Source organism: Mastomys coucha, unplaced genomic scaffold (genome assembly GCF_008632895.1).
Source record: "Mastomys coucha isolate ucsf_1 unplaced genomic scaffold, UCSF_Mcou_1 pScaffold6, whole genome shotgun sequence".
In the NCBI taxonomy this organism is placed as follows: Eukaryota; Metazoa; Chordata; class Mammalia; order Rodentia; family Muridae; genus Mastomys; species Mastomys coucha.
Genome location: NW_022196912.1, coordinates 130,498,363 through 130,520,685, shown reverse-complemented (window position 1 = coordinate 130,520,685; position 22,323 = coordinate 130,498,363). Strand labels below are relative to the sequence as shown.

The following is a 22,323-nucleotide window of genomic DNA, read 5'->3' as shown; positions in this document are numbered from 1 at the left end:
AAAAAAAAAAAAAAAACAAAGAAACAAAGCAAAACAAAATATGATATAAACTACAAAGAAAACAACAATATCAAAATAAGTTCATGAACATATCAATTATATAAAATCATGGGAAGAGTTACAGTACCTAAGAACTTCTCTTTCGGGCTGGTGAGATGGCTCAGCGAGGAAGAGCACCGACTGCTCTCTGGAAGGTCATGAGTTCAAATCCCAGCAACCACATGGTGGCTCACAACCACCTGTAATGAGATCTGATGCCCTCTTCTGGTGTGTCTGAAGACAGCTACAGTGTACTTACATATAATAAATAAATCTTTAAAAAAAAAAAAAGAAAAAAAAAAGAACTTCTCTATCTTCCCTCAAAAAGATTAGCTGTAATAGGGTCTGCGCTAGGCTTACCACTGGCCTGGTGACCTGGATGAGGAAAGCAAGCTCAGCAAGAAAGAAGCTCAACAGAACTGTTCTATCTTTCCAACCAGCATTCTTTCCACTCCTTATAAAAATCACATTTCAAGGTTACTATAAACTTGGTGCTGGCAGGGAAGGAGATAAAAACTTAATAGAAAACAAGGGCTGTGTCCTTGTCTAATCAGGATTTTATCAGCCCAACACCCAACAAAACCCCTAGGCCAATGATTCTCAACTTTCCTAAGACCTATTAATACATTTCCTCACATTGTGGTGACCCCAACCATAAAAATATTTTCTACTTTGTAATTTCGCTACTGTTATAAATGATAATGCAAATATCCGATGTTACTAAGTAACCCCTTTGAAATGATCATTCAACCCCCAAAGTGGGTATCTACCTACAGGTTGAGAACTTCTGCCCTGGGTTAGATACCAAGAACACTCAGATTCAAACCTGCCAACCCCCAGCCCCTGTCCTGACTACTCAGCTTTACAGAGTAATCTCTGAAGAATAGGAAGGGACTCACTTTCTCACTCACAGGCTTTACCTACCACATGCTGCTTAAAGCCAATCATCCATCAGTATGGAAGAACAATGATGACCAAGGCAGGCTGCATATACAGTGTTGTGGGTTACCCTAGTGCTGTTTGTATTCTGAGGTTAATTCTGCCTCCTCAAGAGGGGCTGCCCCAGGTGGAGTGAATCACATACTCAGGTGATTTCATGTGAAACTTCTCCCCATTTTAACTGGTCAAATAAAGGCTAGAGCCTGTGATTAGGCAGTGGAAGGAAAAGGTGGGGCTGGAGGTTTTAGAGAGTGGGGGAAAAGTAAGGTGGAGGGGGATGGAGCAGAACCACATGGCCTGGAGAAGCCTCAAGTAGCAAGGGATCTCATAGTTGGGGAATAGAGTAGTGTAATGGTAAATCTGCTCAGTCTAGGCATCTAGTTTATAAATATTGTAACTGAGTTGTGTGTTTTTGCACGGGTTTATTGGGGTTGGAGATTTACTGCAACAATACAGCCTATATAGTGAATATAACGCATACCAAACAGAGATGTATTAACTGAACACACAATGACAGTCCATGAAACTAAAGGGGAAAAGCAGCTATAGCTTAAAGAAACCAGGTCAGGCCTAATGAGAAGAACCAGGGAGGCCTTCCCTCTCCTATTAGCCTGCTCAGTTCGCTAGGTTTTCCTGAGAACTTTGCTCAAAAGGATGGGTAAGGAATTAGGAAATAAAAATAAAGAAATAGGAAGTAACCCATCAGGCAGTTTCTCCCTTGCTTTGAAATAGAAATCAGTTTCTGCAGAGGCACCTGCAGGCCAGACATGCTTCATTGTCTGCAGGAGAAAACTGGTTAAGTAGAAAGAGCACCCCTGTGCGCAGCAGGTCAGTGGGGCAGCAGGGCAGCCTGGGCTCACACACCTGTCCTCCATCCCTCCCCTCCTGAGACCCTCCATTCATAGCTCCTAGTCATTTTCTCCCTTTTTTCCTTTTAATTCCCAGGCTGGGAATGCCCAGCAATGTCTGTCCTATTTCTGCGCAGATAAAAGGTAGAGGTACAGAAACTGCTGGATTTTTCTCTAACATTTCTGAGTGTTTCAAGTCAGAACCTGAACCATGAAAGAAAAGAAAATCTTTGAAAACAGCTTCAGTCACTTCTCAAAAATCACAAATAAATAGCCGCTCACCCCATTCTCCTTTTTCTTTTCTATTTAAGAGAATGAAGTATGTGAAAAAGAAAAAACTGTTAAAAATTGTATTTCAGTGGATTTTACTGCTACTTGCTACTTGGGTGTACTATTATGAACTCTAAACAGAAGGGCATGCACTGTAAATTGATAAAAGTATAAAAAATAAGCATTCATTCATTCCACACACATCTCTGGGTGACTCCTATGTCTGGTGTCATCATATAGGAAAGATATCCCGGTTCATGGAATCACTCTGGTGAGTATGGGGATCAGACTATTTAGAAAAATCGTAAGTAGGTTGCCTTTAAGCATCTATAAAATTATGATTTCTAACTCAGCTTGACTTGGTGACAGAATACTGCATGAATTGCTGAATTGTTTCTATCCTATTCTTGATTCAAGTAACAACAGAAATAAAAGCCTTCTCTCAGAGCCTCGACATTCTCATTTCTATTCTGTTCCACTCAACTTCTTCCATTTCAATGTTAACACCAGTGGGTAATCAAGCCAATCTGTGCCATGTGACCACTGGAGCCTTCTCTGCTGGAACTTGTACACACATTTCCACAAGCATCTTCGGTGAGAAACATATGAAGCATCTCTTGTTTGGTTGTTCTCCCAGCTTCTGGTGGGCATGCGAATAAAGGAATGTCAAAACAGCTCACCAGGCTTCCAGAGATTTCCATTCCTTCTTTCCATGTATCCTTTCCCACTCCATGACACCAGGTCAATGTGCAGGGGCTACATATGGCAACATGGGCCTCATATGGCTCCATCTTACTAAGAGAGACTCTCCAACGCTGTGTATACTTTTACTGAGGCCCCTTTTCATTTTCTCCATCTGTTCCCCATATGATTTCTGCACCTCCATCAGGCTCAGATACAGGAGTCTCTGATATGAGGCTGTCAACCTGGCTCAGGTGTCACTCACCCTTGACTAGGGACTTCCACCACGTTAGAAATCTAAATCACTTAGTATTCAAGCTAGAATAAACTATAACCACTTTTCTTCTATTTGAATCCATGTACTTTATATCTTTAAAGTCTACCAAGAAAAGAACATGTCAGCTCTTTCCTTGAAGTTTTAAAGTTTCCTTGAAGCCACTTCCCCATAAGATTCTCTCCTTTACACACAGCAAACACTTTCTTTAAAGTTACCATTTTCATTTTTCATAAAATTCTCCTCCCATGAGAGGAAAAGTTATTACTGTATATTTTTTTCAAATGTCTTTACAAAACTCTGAAATATTCATGTCCATGAGTCCTTCACTGAAACTCGGAATAAATGATCAGGACCTCAGATGAGACTGTCCCAGACAGGCTTACTCATGAACCACTTATGTTGGGGCTAGATGGTCTGTCCAATGAGTCCCAGTCCTTTTTGCTTTTGGTGTGTTTGCCTGAAGTGGCATATTTGATCCTATGGTCAGTATTAGTGAGAAGAAAGCAGAAATAAAAGTCACTACATAACATACATGTCCCACTGCAAACAGGAGGCAACTCCCTAACCTTACAGACATGGAGGTGACAGTTTGTTTTCAGTGTCAAATAATGAGTCTGTTAGTGAGTCCATGGGCTGCAAGGGTATCTGAATAGGGAGCATGGCACTCCTAGCTTGGCGGAGACACTGGGTTTAATCTCCAGAAGCACAGAGACTTAAAGAAAGGAAGATACTGACTGAGTAAATTTAGAAAGAAGGAGAAAAAGCAAACAAATTACTATTAAATAATTTCTGTGCTTAGGATGTTAAAAAACAGAAACCCTTCCACTACTCCATCATGCCTAAGGAGTCCTGCCCTTTCTGTGACAGACAATTTGCGGTCATAGAAATTATACTCCCAACAACTTATGGAAATTGATATACAGGGAACCCATCTCATGATTACATCTGTAGGCAGAACATTGAAACATTGCTTAAAAGCACAAAATGTAAATTTGCAGATATACAAAATAACCAAGTGAATGCCACAATGATAGTTTTATTTTATTGAGAATAGCTTACTTTGTGTGTGTAAGCAATGACTGATTCTTTCCCAATTGTATGCAAGACAAAGTATTTGGAATTTTAAATTAAACAATGATATTATAAGACACATGGTTGGGTCATGAAGTTTTTTTTAAAAAAATCATATTTACATATTTCACACATCATTGCTACTCTTACTGTCCTTTGTAAAGCAGTACAAAGCCAAACATCACTCAGAGTCAGGCAGAACTACCAGGTAAAACACTAGGAAACTTGCTCCTGAGCTGGTATTTCAGTCTCCCCTGTGTGGTAAAATCCAAGCAGTTGCACTGCACTAATAAAACCTACAGCTGCCTTTTCTGGATGTAAGCAACACACTGCACAATGTGGGGGGGTCACAGGTACTGTTTGCAGAAGCAAAAAGTATATGGCAGTCACCAAGCTGCAAACTTCAGGCTACTGTCAGAAGTCTGTTCACAGGGATAACTGCTCTAAGCTAAAACAGATGGCAAATGCTGGTTACTAGAAGCAAGCACTCTATGAGAAAAGAAATGACCAGTAAAACAACGGTATAGAGAGTAACAGTGTTTCCAAAGGTGCACAAAGCTGAAAGTCAGATGGTAAGACATCTGCGCAATAAGGCTTTGATCTCTGGTCAGAGCAGCTGTATCACATGGGGCGCTCCAATCCTTATGCTGGGCAAGCAGTTTGTAAGCACTTGGAAAGGGGCAGAAGCTGCTGTTGCCACTGAGGGTTAGCAAATCGTTTGTATTTGGGCAGGGAAACCACTCTCCCAACTCATTCAGCATTTCCTACAGACCAGGTGAAAGCCCCTTCATGGCCCACTCCCCTTGAGATACTTTTCATAGCACAGGGGCTATTGAATAATGGCTTCTTGCCAAGTGGCTTTAAGGTGAGATTTGACAAAAATTACCAAGTACACACATCTACCCTCACCTCATTTTCTTTCTACGGAGACTTCCCAGGCAGCTGTTCAAGAAATACATGTGTCCATTTACTGGATTGAAACAAACAGCACAGGCATAAGGAGAGCCACACAAAGCATATGCTTTCCCAGCCCATCCTGATTTCCAAAACAGTGGGAGCTTCACTCCAGGGGATACCGACAGGGCATCAGTTGCTTCTGCTTTGGCGGCAGGAGACCCCTCCCCAGCCCCCAACCTTCCACACTCTGGCTTACCTGTTTCTTTGTGCTGAACCTCTGCCAGGTGCAAGTCATTCAAAAGGTGCTCCAAGATTTTCTCAGGGGTACCAGACACCACCACATATCTGTCAGAGAGCAGAGAGTCCACTGAGTCATCCTCCGTGGAAGACTGTGAGCGGCTGCTCCATTCATCGTCCTCATCTTCTTCGTCGATGTATTTGAAATAAGGCACATCGAAGGTAGGCAAGGGCAGCGGGCGCTCTGAGAGCGCCGCGGAATCTTTCCTCTCTAGAGGGGGGTCAAAGACCCGCAGGCGCGAGCTGCCCATTGTGAATGGTGCCTAACAAAGGCATCCCCTAAAGGCTAAAAGATCTTGCCATCCTTGTCCTTTCACTGGGAACTGAGTCCATCTGGCTGCTGAGAGCTCTGCAGTCAGCTAGAACGCTGGAGAGGCGGAGAGAAAAGAGGGAGGAGGAGGGAGGGTAGGGCAGGCGGCAGAGAGAGCGAGTGAGTGAGAGGGAGCTGGGAAGGGAAGCAGCCAGGGAAGGAAACCAGAGCGTGCCTGGGCTGCGGGGACTCTCACCTCGCTTCGCTCTCCGCACTCCCCGTGGTGGGGGCTGGGCCACAGCTTGCTACTTTCTTCAGCACCAGCACACTCTGGCCTTGCTCTTTAACCTGAACCATCGTCACTTCATCATCTTGCTTTAATTGCAGATCAGAGTGATGGATGAGAGAAGAAAGGGGGAAGAGAAAATTAAAAGGAAGCCAACTACTAGTTCACCTCATTTCTTTAAAGAACAGGAATAAATTAGGAGTGTGGTGTGGCATCTAATAGTACAAAATCTAGGCTCAAGGTCTCTGGAAACACACACAAAAAGCCTTAAAGACATAGGATTCTAAAATAATGGGCATGTGTTGGGGGGAGGCAGAAATTAGGATTTGAAGATTTTATTTTTAAACCTACCTCCAGGAGCAATTGGATTTAGAAAATAGAAAGTTTAAAGTTTCAAAATGTACAGCATACTAACCACATTAATATTACTGTCTTTACTTGGCTTGAAAATTATAGCATACCTACTATTAAATACTAAGATTACGAGTAAAGATTTGCTTTAAACACTGGATGGTTCAGGTCAAGCCTCCTCCACCCTCCACTTCATCTGGACTTTCAAATTTATCAGGTACTTGTTTTACCAAAATACAAGCAAAAATGGATCTCCACTTAGAATCTCATCCTGGCTGAAGTTCTGACCTCATGGGCCACTGCACTTACTTTCTTCATCTCTGTCCCTTTTAAAAGAGTCGAGAAGCTTAACTATCATTCATTTTTTGCACACACAGCTTCCACAGAGCAGAGCCAGTGTGTCTGTATGACCTGACTCAGTCAGGGGACAGTCCCTGCTGATGCAGCAGTATGGACCCAAGTCTAAGCCATGGATACAAACTTTCATGGCATTTACTACACAACTCTCTGGATGTGCTGCACCTAGCCATAGGAAGATAGCCAGAGTCTGTAAAAGAACAGTAAAAGGCAAATAAGAAAGTCTATCTTCTATGTTGCTGATGACTTGGAAAAAAAAAAAAACAAGATTAGAGTAAGAAAAGTTGATTGCTTCCTCGGAAAAGTGATGTCAACTCTTTGCCAAGGAGCCCTGTGCTAATTAGCATGGTTCTGCTGACAAGATACTACCTAAAACTAGGTGCAGACACAGAGAAGGATACCCTGCCCTCCTGAGTGGATGAAAGGAGCCTTCTCCAGTGCTGTGTAATTGCTTCTATAGGTTCATCACTGGTCAGTGTAAAAGACTGGCAAGGCACCAATATCAGCAAATCACCCACAGAAAATAAGACTGCGCCCTCAGCTCCTAATTTCTAAGAAATGTATATCCTCCTGAATTTTTCCTAAAAACAAACAATATTGGTCATACTGGAAAACAGCCCTTCATTCTTTTTAAATCTCTTACTGACAAATAATTTTACTATGTAGAACTGATGTATTATGTTTCAGCAAGGTCAGACACATGATGTCTGTGGCAATTAATGTTGGATATTCATTGTTCAACTCCCCAAGGAGGCCAGTGTGACTCCTGTAACATGAATACCAATGTGTAATTGCTATCTTTTCATTTCTCCAAAGCAGTTCTTTTGTTATCCATGTGGCTGAAGTGAACTGAAGTGGCTGGAGAGAGGGGCATATATGGTGCAAAGGAGAGAGGAGGCAGAAGAAAGCTGGGACGAGACACATGGAATCAGACAAAGAATTCTATTATTTGGAAGAACAGATGTGAGAAGACAAAGTCTTTCTCAGGCTCCCTCTAATTGTAAGCCAATATTCATCTTATATGAGCCACTGTCATTCTGAAGTACGTTTTATATTTTATGTGTATGTGATATATGACATTATTAACTTCTGCAGGCTGCACACATACATATGGATGGGCAGAATTTCTCTAATGCCTGTGTAAGTGATATGTATGACATGGCTGTGCACACAGCAGTCATACTTTACTGGGCAGGAGAATAGCTGAGCTGGATTGATATACTATCAATAGCATCTTATGCCACTGTAATAAATTCCATTTGGAACCTGTTAAAAATAAAGGAGAAGAGAAGCAGAAAAAAAAATCAATGAGGAAGAAAAGATCTAAATTATTGAAACCTGCTGTAAAAACACAAAAATCCTGTGTGTTATAACCATCTATGAAGGAGAACTAAATTAATGCACCCGAATCTTTGCATCTGTCCCCAGTTCCTCTTCCCAAAAAGAGGAAACTGCACCATTGAGACTGGGGTATGAAATTTTTATTTCAGTAACTGCTGGGTAAAAATAAGTATTAGGACTATTTGTGGAAAATATGTTCAATGACAGATCATCCTTGAAATAGGAGCATTAAAGCTTGTAATTGACAGTTGTTAGGTGGCAAACAAAGAGGGCCTCCTTTGGGTAGGACACCCTGCTGGACACTAAGTAGCAAGCAAAGATGAAGAAGACAAGGTCTGCTCTGAACTAAGCTGACTGGTACCATGAAAACAGAACACAGCTTGGTCTCACCCTAAGGTGATGTTAAGTGCAGGGGACAAGGGTTTGGTGGTCAAAGATAAGTGGCCTGAGAGACTGAGAATGCTGTTAAAGAGGACAAAGATCTATCGAGGAATGATGATTCAATCAAACAGCTGATGTTTGAGTATTGACAGGATGGAGTACTGTAGATATTTACCAAGCAGTTAGAAGGAAAACACAGTTTTCTGCACAAAGGCCAAGGATAGAGACAAGTTTGTTAATAATTCAGAACTTGGCAGTTGATAAAGTTAAGGGATAACAGACAAGTGTGGAAACTATGAAATGAGATTTAATGGGAACACAGTAAGAGATGAAAACTGATAGCAACCAGTCTCTTAGAAGGTACCTGGAAATGATGAGGGCCCAGCAAGCCAGGAGGAGCTAGAAGGAGGAGCAGAGAGCAGTGTTGGGCGGTCCAGGGAAGAGCCTGCCCCCCCCCCCGCCCTGTCCCCCAACGTTCAAATTGACAAGCCTAAGAAAAGATCTGTTGGCATCACTTTGGGGCAAGAGGTAAGAAGGAGCCACAGCCCAGGTGTTCTGGAAGCTGAGGCAGGAGGATCACATGTTCAAACCAACCTTGGGCAAGGACCAAAATGCTGACTGAAGCTTGGAAAAGGGGCCTGGGATATAGCTTAGTGGTAGAGAAAGTTCTGAAGCTTTGCATTTAATCCACAGGTGAGGGAAGAGGAAGAAGGAAGGAAGGAAGGAGGGAGGGAGGGATGGAGGGAGGGAGGGAAGGAGGGAGGAAAGAAGGAAGGAGGGACAGAAGGAAGGGAGGGAGCGAGAGATGGGGAAGGGAAGGAGTGAAGCAGGGAGGAAGAGAGAAGGAGGAGGAGGGAAGAAAGAGAGGGAGGGAAGGAAAAAGACAGGGGGAGGGAAGAAGACAGGAAAGGAAGGAAGAAGGAGGGAGAGAGGGGAGGAGGAAGGAAGGGAGGGAGGAAGGAGGGGCAGGGAAGAAAGAAAGAAGGAAGCAAGGGAAGAGGGGGGAGGGAGGGAGGAGTGTTAAGGGAAGGAGGGAGGTGATATGGAAGGGCAACCTGAGACTTTATTATATAGGGCTGGGGATCTTGAAGTACCTGCGGCCCTAGCTGAGTAGGAATACAGAACACAAATGCAGGATCAGGCTTAAAGAGAGACTTCTTCCTTTCAGATAGAATCCGCAGGCTCAGTGAAGCAGAAACGAGCTGGGGAGATCATATGCAATGGCTTCTTATACACTAGAACTGAGGCAGCCTCTGGAGGAGGGGTGTGGTGTGAGGTTGGTAGTCTAAAGAAGATGTTATTGGAAAAGTGGCCTCAGGGATGCAGCAGGGAACAAGCCAGTTATGAAGAGAAAGACTGCCGAGCAGCTTTCGAACTGCTGAGGCTAGAAAAGACATTTGTGGTTTTATGACCTTCTTTCTGCTTTAAGTGCTTAGGAGCCTTAGAGGAAATGAGTGACAGATGAAGCCCATCCAGGGTAAGGGAGACATCAAAAGCCAGGGTGGGGAGTGGGTCCAGGGATCAGGCACATTATGAAAATAGCCCTTCATCAGAGCGTCTGAAGGGGCAGATCCATTGTGAAAGCCATCAACCATCAACCATCAACCACATGGGCCAACAGCATAGGCTTTATTCAAGGGGGCAAAGGCTCAACAGTTCTGAGTAGGGAGACTGTGCGGAGGGACAGAGGCCCAAGGGACACCTGCACTTTGGGTTGGGTCCTAGGTTTCAGATTTACAGCATCTACCATGATGATAACTTCCCAAATGGTTAGTGTACTAAAAGCATCTTTAGTTTAAGTTTTTAACCTTTGTCTTTGATCCCTAAAGCAGCTTGAACAGGTCCAGAATTACAAAGGAAGAAGGCAACTTCTTTCACTTAAAACAAATCCCTTTCCACACACCCCACTGGAATTTATGTTAATGAGGTCACAGTGCTAAAGTCACCAAATAACCCCACCATAGGAGGCCCAGTTGCTAAGGAAACCAACCACCTGCTCAGAGGGCTTACTGCCCCTGTCACTAAAGGTTTTAGTGCTCACCAATGCCCAATGACCTAATCAATTATGCATTCATAAAGAAGTATCTACTAAAATCCTTGAAGGACTGAGTTCAAGGGCTTCTGGGAAAGTGAGTGAGGGTTCATCCACCTGTCCAGAAGGCAGCGCATCCCAGCTGCACAGAAAACAGTTGTACCTGGGGCATATGCCTTTGCTGTTCATTTGTGTCCTTGAAAATATTCTTTACAATAAACTGGTAAACGTATTTCCTGGGTTCTGTAGCCACTTTAGAAAATCAATGGAACCAAAGGGGTAGATTGTGGAAACTCCTATGTATAGCCAATTGATCAGCAGCATGGATAAAACAGCCTGGAGCTCATGATTGGCATCAAACTTTGGGGCTCAGTGCTATGAGGTCTGATACTACTTACTCCCTGGTAGACGGTGTTGAATTATGGGTAGTTGAGCTTAGATCACTACAGAACTGACCATTTTTCTTGTTGGTAGGGTCCCTCCACACACACATATCTGGTCACAAAGTATTCTATGTTGACAGCTGAGAAGGAAGATTTCAGGCCCTGACACGTGGGAGCTGAGCTGACACTTGTAGCTAGACCTTGATGTTCTGTTCTACATGATTTTGTAGGGAATCAACAGCAAACAAGGTCACTAAAAAATCATAATGGTTCAAAACAAAGGTCACTAAAAAATCCTAATGGATCAAAGCAGCTGTTTAGTTATGTCCAAATGAAGAATGGATAATGTTCAACCCACCAAGTCCCCCAAAGCCTGTCTGCTCCCTGCTGCTCTTTCTTGGCCCTAGCCTGCATTCTCTGTTGGGAGGATGAGACTTAGTCACAGAATTACCCTAGTTTCTATTCAGTAATCCAGAGCAAAGCCTCACTTCCTTGGCATCCTTCCAAGGTCAAATCCCCTGAGTACCTTCCTGTAACTCTTTCCTCAGGATCCTCTTCTAGAGCATGAAGTCTCAAGATGCTTACACAACAGCAATAAGTCCAATTCAGTCACCTGCAGGGTGGTTCTGGAGATGCTCTCTGATTGGATGGCTCTCTGATGAAGTTAACAGGGTCTCATGCTGCCCCGGTATTGGAGTGATAAAGGAGATGGCAGTAATGGAGTTTTGGAGAAAAAGCACTTATTGCTAAGGTGTTAAGTGTCAGGCATTCCTGTCAGTGATGGGCACAGAGCTCATGATGGGAAGGCAGAAGTCAGACAATGAGTCCTCCAAGGAAAATGGGACTGCCTCCTGGACTAAGGACCAGAGGACCAAGCCAGTGGCATGGACTCTGAGGGACAAATGGCTTTGGGAGATTGGATGAGTGTATGGATGGCTTAAGTTGCAGGAGGTACTATGTTCTTTTCTACCTCTGTGCACATCTTCAGGGAAGTCCTCACCCCCTGACACATACTTTAGTCCCAGATCTGCAGAGACCAGCTCTCATTCCCACTTCAGGGATGGTACAAGGAGCTCTGGCAAGTAGCCAAATGAACCCTTCAGAGTTCTGCCCACAGGCACATTACTGGAGACAATGGAAGAAGAGGAAGAGCAAAAGCAAGTAGTGAGTCTTCCTCAGCTGACGTCGGGGAGCTTGTGTGACCTCCTGCAAAGAGCCTTGGGGAGGAAGAAAACAGATGAGGGCTCCTAAGTCCCACCCCCTACCCCCTGGATTCCTTGTGCCTGATCCATTCTCTGCATGAACAATTGATGGTTTCACTCAGTTCGACTATAGTGCTATCCCGAATTTGAACTCTGGAAGCATAACAGGACAACCACCTTCAAATGACCTAGACTAACTTCCACGGTCATGCTCAGCTTCTTGTGCATCTACATCAAACTTCTGGTTTTTTTCCCCATTTATTTATATGGACAATTATATTTGTATTTTCAGAATGAAAATATAGAGTTGTAAATATACTTTTTTTTTAAAGGGAAGGAGAACTGTTGTTCACAGTTCAGCCGGCTTTAATTTTACTTGAGCCAAGTTTCTAGTTATATTTGCATTTTTATACATCACAGTATGACCAAGAAAAAGTGGTGACAGACACATTTCTTAGCCTGCTGGAAGGGGCATGACCCTTGGCCTGATTGTTTCCACTGTTCCCAATTCATGTCCAGGTGCTCTTGTAAGCAGCCCTGGCTTCTCCAAGCCCATCTCTGGTGCCCGGTGAGTGAATGCTTTGTAAGAGCCCTTACCTGAAGGCTCAGATGTGGGCTTTGAGAGCCAAGAACCTCTGACTGTGTCCTGAGATAAACCATCTTATAAGCAGAAATTCAGATTTATCATCTCATCTAAGGAGGTTTGGCTTCTTTGAAAATTCTCCTGACACTAAGTCACTCAGATGAGATGTTCCAAAACATCCAGTTCCAGCCCCCATCATCTGACTGTATGACCTCTGGTTACCTACTTTCTATTTCTTCTTCACTAAATGATGACATTCCAAGGACAGGGACTGTGTGTCCTTTTTCTAAAGAATGGATCAGGGCCAGGCACATGATATTCACTTGATAAGGATGTACTGAGCATGCAAACCCATGACCAAGCAAAAGAGGAGAGACCCCAGCTCCCTCATATGGCTCAAGGTCACCTTACTGTGAGACTCTCAGGCTCCCACGCACCCTCCTCTCAGACCTCTCCTCCTGCACTGAGCATGTCAAAACATGTTTGAACTGAAGCCCCTAGGCAACTAATGCTTAAGAGGCTAGGTATCTCAGCACCAGTAAGGCAAGAATTAAATGGTATTGTCCCTTAGATCCATGTCATGTGAACAACCAAAACAGCAGGTGGCCATGTATTCCTAACCTCCTGTTTATACTTCATTCTCCCCTAACTAGATTTCCCTTCACATGGCCCACTGCGTGAAAATCATTCCTGGTGTGTGGAACAGCCTGAGAGAACCTTTCAGATGGAAACTGTTAACAGTCCCCTAAGCTGACAGCATTGGCACCAGGAAGTCAGGATGAGCACTGGTCTCAGAGCTGCTTCCCTTTGAGCTCCTGATTCAACAATCATGGTATTAACTCACAAGTACATTGTTTAGAGCCAACAGCTTGCTGTGGATCCTTCCATCACACAGCCCTGGCCTGACTCATCTCTCCTCCAGAAAGCCAGGACCTTGACCTCCAGTCTTATTTGGTGGTCCTGTGTGACCCTCTGAACCTCTCTCTCTCTCCATCTCTCTCTCCCCCTCTCTCGTTCTCCCTCTCTTTCTCCACCCTCCTCTCTCTGAGGATGCTGATAGTTTCATGTCTTTCACAAACTATTTACTTTTCCTGCAGTAGAACCTGCAATTTGCACCCCCAACAATCCATTGGATTTTGACAGGCTGCACTCACTCAGTGAGCAGTTACTAAGCAAGCTAATGAATAAAAAGGATGAATGGACAGATGTGGATTTTAAAGTGAAACATGGCAGGAGACACTTTCCTGGAGGTGGGGGCAGGGGGCACCTGGCTACCCTGGTGGTGGATAATGGCAGCCACTATGCTATCTTGACCACCATCAGGTGAAATGAGGCCCTCATAGAAACAGGCTAACCCGAGGATCATGACAAATAGGCTAGGAGTTATTTACCAGCTCAGAGTGACCCATTCTCACTTGAGAGACTTGTATGGAAACCAGTGACAGACAACCCTGGACTCAGTCACTTTTCAAGGTAATTTATGATAGCATTTTGATGTGTGTGAAACATCATGCAGTTACTAAATCACAAGAAGTTAATGCAATTTGCTTACACAGCAGTAGAGGCAACCAGAACTAATGAGATGGTGCTTCTGGATTTGAGAACTAGACCCAGGAGGAATGGGACAACAGGGAAGAATCAGCAATGGCAGACAGATAAGCTCATGTGGCAACTGACATTTATCGAGGGGCTTACCGTTTGTCTGGCAAAGCCAGAGACTGAGTGTGCATCATCTCACACAATCATCAGAGTTGTCCTATAAAGTGAACACTACAAAAAGCCAGCTCATACAGGAAGAAGCTGAAGCACAGGGAGGAAATGTCCCCTGATAGGGCTGAAACACAAAGCAGGAAGATGATGAAGCTGATATTAAACACAGACAGACTCCGTGTACTCTAGTGCCTTTGGTCAAGCCACAGATAACTCTGAGACAGTTGGTGCTCTATTCTGAGAGACTGCAGAGCTTAATTTACCTAAGGGCCAGAGTAGGTTAGTCTGCCTGGTGAGTCAGATGACAGGTGAGTTGAAACCTTATGGATGTTCAAAACTGCTAAGACAGTAAGTATTTACATTTGAGTGGCCTGCTGGTTTAGGAAAACCACCTTAGAGATTACAGTTTAATAGAACAGTGCTTAGTATGGTCCAAACTCAGAATTCAGCCAACTGCTGCCCGGCAAAGCTCAAGCCAGAACATGGGGAACTGACTGTAGAAACTGAGGCAGGGGCCCAAAGACAAGGAGCCTCACATTCAGCAAAGACTGGATTAGACCCAGCACCAAGAAGGTCAAATCTGACAGAGGCAGAGGATACAAAAACTGCCTTGCCTCCAGAGATCTAAGAACTGGGCAGGCATTGTATAGTTTTAAATGGTTAAAGTTGTTTTGTAAACTTTGTCTCAAAAAAAAAAAAAATAAGGGAGAAGGTTAGTGCTGTTGCTTAATGGTCGCTCAACCAGCATGGACAAGGTCATGGGTTCAATCCTCTCCCCTGGACTGTGTAAAACAAAAGTAACAGTTTCTGACTGTCCCAAGTCCTGAGAAACATGTCTTGTGAGGCTAGCTTGGACTCCCAGGATGTCCAAGACAGATCGCAGTAGGAAAACCAATGTCAGTGTGTTGTTTCCACTCAGAGCTTCTGAGCCCCATGAGAGAGGGAGTGCTGGCTTACTAATTGCATGCTGCAGGTTATTTTCCACCTGTGGGTGGCAAGATAAAAGAGGCTGAGGTGGCCCAATGTCAGGCTCTTCAAACAGATGCAATGAGACAGCTCTCAAGCTGAGCTGGAGTCTGTGAACAAGCCTGGAGAACACCTGGATGGAGAAGAGGCAGTTTGTCATCCTTTCCAGGGCTGAAGTTTTACATAATACATTTGTCTCACTCCACTCAGAGGCCCTCAGTGTTGCTCTCTCAACTAGGAAGGAGACACCTGACTTAGCAGGGAGACATCTCTCCCATCTCACACTGGAAGTTTGCATAGGGCCCGCATCTCTTTTGGTACTGGAAGCATGGGTAGCAGACAACTACAGTCCTTAGGAGGTGGGGTTAAACAAACACAAGCCTCCTCAGACTAAGGAAAGCTTTATCTGAACGGAACTCCACCAATTTTGCTGACAACTTATCTCATGATTCATTTTTTTCCCTCATGGAAATCAGATTTTTAAAAGAAGATGAAAAGAAAATACTGCTGAAAAATGCAGTCATCAAAACAAGATTAAGTGGTGGGGCTGCCATAGTACCTGCCTGTAAGTAGATCCTGGGTTCATCTCAGCATCACATGGGAGTGGGCTTGGGAGGGAGGGAGGGAAGGAAGGAGGAGGGCAGAGACACACACACACAGAGACAGAGAGAGGAAGAAAGTGAGGGGGGAAAGAGGACACAGAGACACACAGAAAGAAGAAGAGAGAGGAAGAGAGACAGAGACAGAGAGAGACATCGAGAGAGGAAGAGAGAAGGGGAGAGAGAGAGGATGAGAGAGGAAAAGAAAGAGAGGGAGACACACAGAGAGAGGACGAGAGAGAAACACAGAGAGAGACAGACATATATACAGAGAGACACAGAGAGAGATAGAGAGGAAGAGAGAGAGACTGAGACAGAGGGAGTAAGAGAGAGAGAGACAGAGACAGAGAGAAGAGAGAGGGAGAGAGAAACAGAGACAGAGACAGAGAGAGACAGAGTCAGGGAGAGAGGAAGAGAGAAGAAGAGAGAGAGAAAAGAGGAAGGAGGGAAGAAAAGAAAAGAGAAAGGCTGAGAACGAAGGTGCGGACTTGTCCAGGTGAGCTGTTAGGAGAACCAGAACTCACACCAAAACAAACCCCAAGAAAATAATTTGTCCAGTTTGCTCTAACACAAGAAGATGAATCAAACAATGATAATTAGCCATTTATTTTTACATCATACATATTAAATGAATAACTCAGGCAAAAGCCTAATGGGTTAACTGAATTCATCATCCCCAAACTTATAGGTCCTGGGACACATGTGACTTTCATAGGTGTGACAGCAAACACGAATGTACTGTGGAACTAAACGAAACAAAAGCCAATAAATGACAGGAGAGACAACTGGCAGCAGCTCAGGAAAACCTGCAGTGAGTCTGGCTACCTCTTAGAATCTTCATATAACTCAAGATGTCTAAGAAGCCTACAACTAGCAGGTTAGATGGGAGCAGGGGGCGGGGATAAGTGGTAACGTCTTGAAGTACAAGGTCTCTGTATTTTCATCATGAGGCTGTTTCAATAAGGTGCAGTAGCTTGATGGAGCATCTTGGACACTGCCGAAAAGGAAGTAGTAAAGCAAAACAAAACAAAACAAAAAACAAAAGAAAGATAAAAACAACAACAACAACAACAACAACAAAACAAAACTCCAGTAGGTTTGAGAGCATTAATGAAGGAACCATTTACAGAAGTGTGGGCAGATTTGAGGAAACCATGCAAAAATGATGCCACGATCACAGGGTAACAAAAAGAATGAACTGCCTCAGCTGAAAGGACCACATAGCTATGTGAATATTAAGTCTCACGGGAGCCAGAGATGTAAAGGAGAGTCAGCCTTAGAGGGGTCTGACAGAACGGGCTGCAGCTTCACTTCCCCGCCCATCATAGAAGCTTAAATGTTGTGAAGTACTTTCCAGCAGGCCCTCTTGTCTCAATATAGATGTTCTTGGTTGATGACCAGATTTGGGAATCGGGATGGAGGGTCGAGGAGAACAGCCACGGCAGAGCCAGTTCTGTGCAGCTATCTATGCAGCCATTAGCTGCACAGAATGAGGTGTGCTTAGTTTTCTATGCCATCTATCAGCCAGAGTTGAGTTGAGTGGGTATTATTACACATTCACATGCTCAACATGAAGGACAGAAGGCTAGTCAAGGCCACGATCAGAGGTTTAGTCCTAGAGAAACTAAGTCCAGAGAGCAGAGTACAGAATAAGAGGAGGTCAGGTTAGAAGCCCAAAGAACAGAAGGTCAAGCTATTCTCCATCTGTGTCTAGGCACTAAGGCTGACTCATCAGACCCAACCTGAGTCCAGTGACAGGAAAGCTTTCCTAGACCAGATACCAAACTGGACCTGACTCTGGGGTGCTTTGAACTATGTGTCACTCGGACGGGTCCTCAGAGAAAAGCCAGGCTCACAGAGGCAGAGAGTCAGCCAGCTGAGGGGAAAGGGGCTGACAGGGCATGTCTTAATATAGAACCAAGGACTTTTAAGTCATGTTGCTGGAAGAAAACATACTTCTGAGCTCCAAGGCATCACTGGAAATATGAGGACAGTACCTCTTCAGTGGATTTAAAGGCTCTAGAAGGTAATGTAGGCAAGGATACACCACAGCCTCACTCCAACCACCTTTTAGTCAGCAGGGACGAGATCCACACGCCTTACCATAGCCTTTCGCACTAAACCCATGCCAGAGGCATGCTCCATCTCTAACTATTTTGTGGGTGATGATCAATTATTAACACATAATAGTTGATATCTCTTCAAAGAACTATAGCCTAAATCAAATTATGTCAATTAACTCCATCAAAGCAAAAGTGGGTATTTCTGGGTTCTGATCCTAGATTTACCACTTGATCCTAGATTTACGCAGGCTGGCTTGGCTCAAGTTGGTAGATCTCTGTGAGTATTAGTTTTCTTGAATTGAGTTAGATTATATGCATGTAAAAGTCAAAACTAAGTGCTGGACACAGGGAAAGTCTCCATCAAGAGAAAAACAAACAAAAACAAAACAAATGCATCAGAATAGAAAAACACACAAACTATGTAGGAACAACATGCCATTCCAGTACATTAAGATCTAACTGTTAGCCAGGCAGGGGTGGAGCATGCCTTTAACCCAAGCACTCAAAAAAGCAATCACAAGTGGGGAAGGAGGGAGGGAGGGAGCTGGGAGGGAAAGTGGAGGGGGAGGGAACCTGATCAGGTATTGGGTGAAGGAAAAGGACTGAATCCCTGAGGGCCAGCAGAAAGAATGGAAACAGGCAACCTTGGGAGGTAGGAGGTTGCAGCAGATCCTCCAGAATGTATCAAAGACCTGGAGGTGAGAGACTCTCAGGACTCAAAGGGAAGGGACCTTAGATGAAATGCCTGACAGTAGAGAGAGGAAACTTATAGAGTCCACCTCCAACAGGAAGACAGGGTATCAAGTGAGGGAAGGTGTTGCCATCCCAGTCACATCTCTGACCCATAATTGTTCCTGTCTGAAAGAACTACAGGGATGGAAATGGAGAGAAGCCTAAGGAAAAGAAGGTCCAGCGACAGGCCCAAAGTGGGATCCAACGCCTGACACTATTACTGAGGCTATAGAGTGCTCACAAAAAGGGACCTATCATGACTGCCCTCTGAAAGACCCAACAAGCAGCTGAAAGAGTCAGATGCAGATATTTGCACCCAACCAATGAACAGAAGCAGCTGACCCCTGTTGAATTAGGGAAGGCAGAAAGAAGCTGAGGAGAAGGGCAATCCCTGTAGGAGGATCAGCAGTCTCAATTCATCTGGACCCCCGAGATATCTCAAACACTGGATCACTAAACAGGCAGCATACACCAGCTGATATGAGGCCCCCAATCCATATATAGCAGAGGACTGCCAGGTCTGTGTTCATTCAGAGATGATGCACCTAACCTTCAAGAGACTGGAGGCCCCAGGGAGTTTAGAGGTCAGGTGGGGTGGGAGGTGGGGACATCCACATGGAGGCAGGGGTGTGGGGAGGAGGTATGGGATTTGCAACAGTCAGTCGGAGGGTGGACTGGGAAGAGGGGAACAAAATATGGAGTGTAAAAATAAATAAAATGGAGAAAGGAAGGAAGGAAGGAAGGAAGGAAGGAAGGAAGGAAGAAAGAAAGAAAGAAAGAAAGAAAGAAAGAAAGAAAGAAAGAAAGAAAGAAAGAAAGAAAGAAAGAGGAGGAAGAAAGAAAGAAGGAAAGAAAGTAGAAGCAAGTGCCTCTCTAAGTTCAAATCCAGCCTGGTCTACAGAGCAAGTTCTAGCATAGTCAGGACTATACAGAGGGGTCCTGTCTTGAAAAACCAAAAAAACCTAAGTGTTACTAAACTCTTTTTGGGTCTTGCTAAAATTCTATTGACCTATGTACATATAGAAATACCACTGCAATTTAAGGAAACACAACAAATCCTACCCTGTCGCAGTGGAAGCAGCTTCCCTTGGTACAACATGAGACATTGTCAAACAGCCCAGGAGTTAATTCCATAGCTCACTAAGCAAGGAGGAAAGGGAGACCCTACACCATCTACCCAATCCACCCTCTGTTAGGCCTGCTGGAAGGCAAAGGTGTTTCTCTCTAGCAATCTGGAGCACTCCTCAAAGCCAAGGCCAAGAAGCACTCACTTCTACAAGCTAAACTCTAACAAAAAGAGAGATGGATAAGTTCAGGCCTCTAAGCCCAGCATCTCAGAAAGGGAAGGAGTAGACTGTCAACCTGAAAGAGACAGTGAACATCAATGTGTCAGTGTGATCTAAGTGTGGGCAGCAAAGAGCCAAGCCGGAGGAAACAGGCCTCAGCTCACCTATGGTTGCTAGAGTCACCATGGCTCTCTGAGGTACTGCTACCTGTGTACCAACGGCTGGGGCTCATGGGCATCTTGGCACACATCCCTCTAAAGAACACATCAAGGCCAAGTGAGAGCACTGCATTTTATGTGTTTGGATGCAAGTGCTTACACACACACACACACACAAATACACACGCACACATAAACACACTCTCTCACATACATAAACACACATACACACACTCAAACACACAGAAACATGACTTAATAGAGGCCTATTGGAAGGTAATGTAGAGGAAAGGGGAGAACTTAAGATCCAAACTAGATCCTTCAGTGTCTAACACAGAGGAAGAAGGTACATGAAAACCCTGGATGACTAAGATCCATAAAGACGAGCTTCATATCTTTCAACACTTGCAACATGGGTACTCTTCAACCCACAGCCCACACTAACTAACTCCAGATAATATTCTCTGGATTCCTTCTTCCTGGGGTTTGTAACTGTGAGACGACCAGTACTGAAAACAACCCTTATTTCTACCACTGTCTTCATGTATCCTTAGATAACATTAAAATATAATTGATTTCTAACCAAGCTATTTTTAAGAAGGCAAATTAATGAATAAATCTGCTATCTGGTTTCTATGGAGGTTTTATTAAAAAGGACAACTATAAATGTCACAAAAAAACTTTCAAGAGTTTGCAAGTAACTGTCTCTCCTCTCTCCTCTCTCTCTCTTTCTCCTTCCCTCCCTCCCCCCCTCTCTCTCTGTAAAGATATTCCAAGGGGAAATATCAATATGGACATTTCACTAGAACCCCATAGATGGGGGAAAACTATACTTATGACTAGGGAAAAATTTCTGCAATCTTGTTGCAGATGTACTTGTCACCATAGGTTTGGAAGAATTCTCAGCAGCCTATGAAATCTGAATAACAAGATGATGGTATGAGTTTTCAGTGCAGTATTAAATGGTCAAGCCTCACCAATCCCAATGGTTTTGGCTTCTCCATCCAAATTCCTCCTAAAAAGAGTTTGAAACCCAGAAACCCTTGGTAATGCCGCCTAACTGAGTGAAGAACTAAATCAGAAACTTAAATTATTTTTAAAATCTAGTTTTCCCCCTTGGTCAGACCCAGCAGAAGCATCATCCTTCAGACTTACACAAGAAGAGTAATCATAAAACATGTTAAAACTGGAAAGGTATCAAAGCCATTAACTCTGTTACTCTTTGCAAATCTGTGGGGGTGGGGCACATGTAAGCACGGTGCTTGCTGTGTGGGCTAGGATTTGTTCTGTGTGTATGCACACATCATGTGTGTTAGCTTTAGAGAGGGCAAAGCTGCGGCAAAAGGGCAGCCTCAGTATTTACACAACTTATGAAATGAAAAATTCCTCGTTTCCATAGCAACAGCTAGATCCCATGGAATGGGCATGAGGAGATAGGAGGCATCGTAAGTAAACACTCATGGTTTTTTTTTTCATATTTTGTACATTCCTGGGTGTTTTTAGAGATGCGTGCTTTTAGTGTGTGTAATAATAATCTCAGAAACTGCACTTCACAGTTAAAAACAAGTCTGGAAGAAAAGTAACTAAAATAACGGGCCATTCTGTGCCTAACTTGCAACTACACAAAGTTGCTGTTAAAATTAATTAATTATGAGAATTATAAACACAATGACATGGTTCTTGAATGCTCTGGGGAAGCAAGCCAGAGAGCAAACCCAGACCAGGAGGTATAAAGGAAGAGGGAAGGCTCAAATACAGCAGATATAAATTCGGAAGCAGGAGGAACATCTCCTCGATTCTTTTCTAAGTTGGAGACAGGAATAAAGAGAAGGAAAACAAATGGACTAACAAGAAATGGATTTTCAAGATAATGCAGATGAAAAGGCCTGTCTCCCTGAATATTAATATGCTCCAGAGGTGCCAAAGGCTAAAATTCTTGCATGCAAACTAAAAGTAATAATCACTGCTGTGTCTATTCTGCCAATGATCAACACTTGCAAAGCCTTATCTACAATTGCAGAATGTGGGTGATGGGGCTCCCTGACTTTGGGGTTTTCTGACTTTTCTGCTGTCCATGCCCAGGATGATTCTTAAGACAGGAAACCTTAAAACCTTAAGATTACACACAGACACACACACACACAAATAGCATGTGTGTACACGTTGTATGTATGGTGTGTGTAGCATGTGTGTACACGTTGTATGTATGGTGCGTGTAGCATGTATGTACACACTGTATGTATGGTGCGTGTGTTCGGGTGCAAAGACAACTCTGTAGGATGGGTTCTCTCTCTCAGCCTTTCTGTGGACTCTGGGATTGAACT

The 22,323-nt window shown here is 43.9% G+C and overlaps 1 protein-coding gene across 2 annotated transcripts in view; it reads right to left on the bottom strand.

Annotated features, from left to right (window-relative positions):
• The window catches only part of Rapgef5 (Rap guanine nucleotide exchange factor 5), a 241,593-nt gene that overhangs the window by 77,101 nt on the left and 142,169 nt on the right, over positions 1 to 22,323 (bottom strand). For both annotated transcript variants that reach the window (XM_031357408.1, XM_031357407.1), the window contains exons 10-11: positions 5,826 to 5,944; positions 5,279 to 5,367 (exon numbers count right to left, since the gene is read on the bottom strand). In XM_031357408.1, coding sequence (XP_031213268.1) covers positions 5,279 to 5,367; positions 5,826 to 5,944 — 208 coding nt within the window. The remainder of the gene's footprint in view (positions 1 to 5,278; positions 5,368 to 5,825; positions 5,945 to 22,323) is intronic.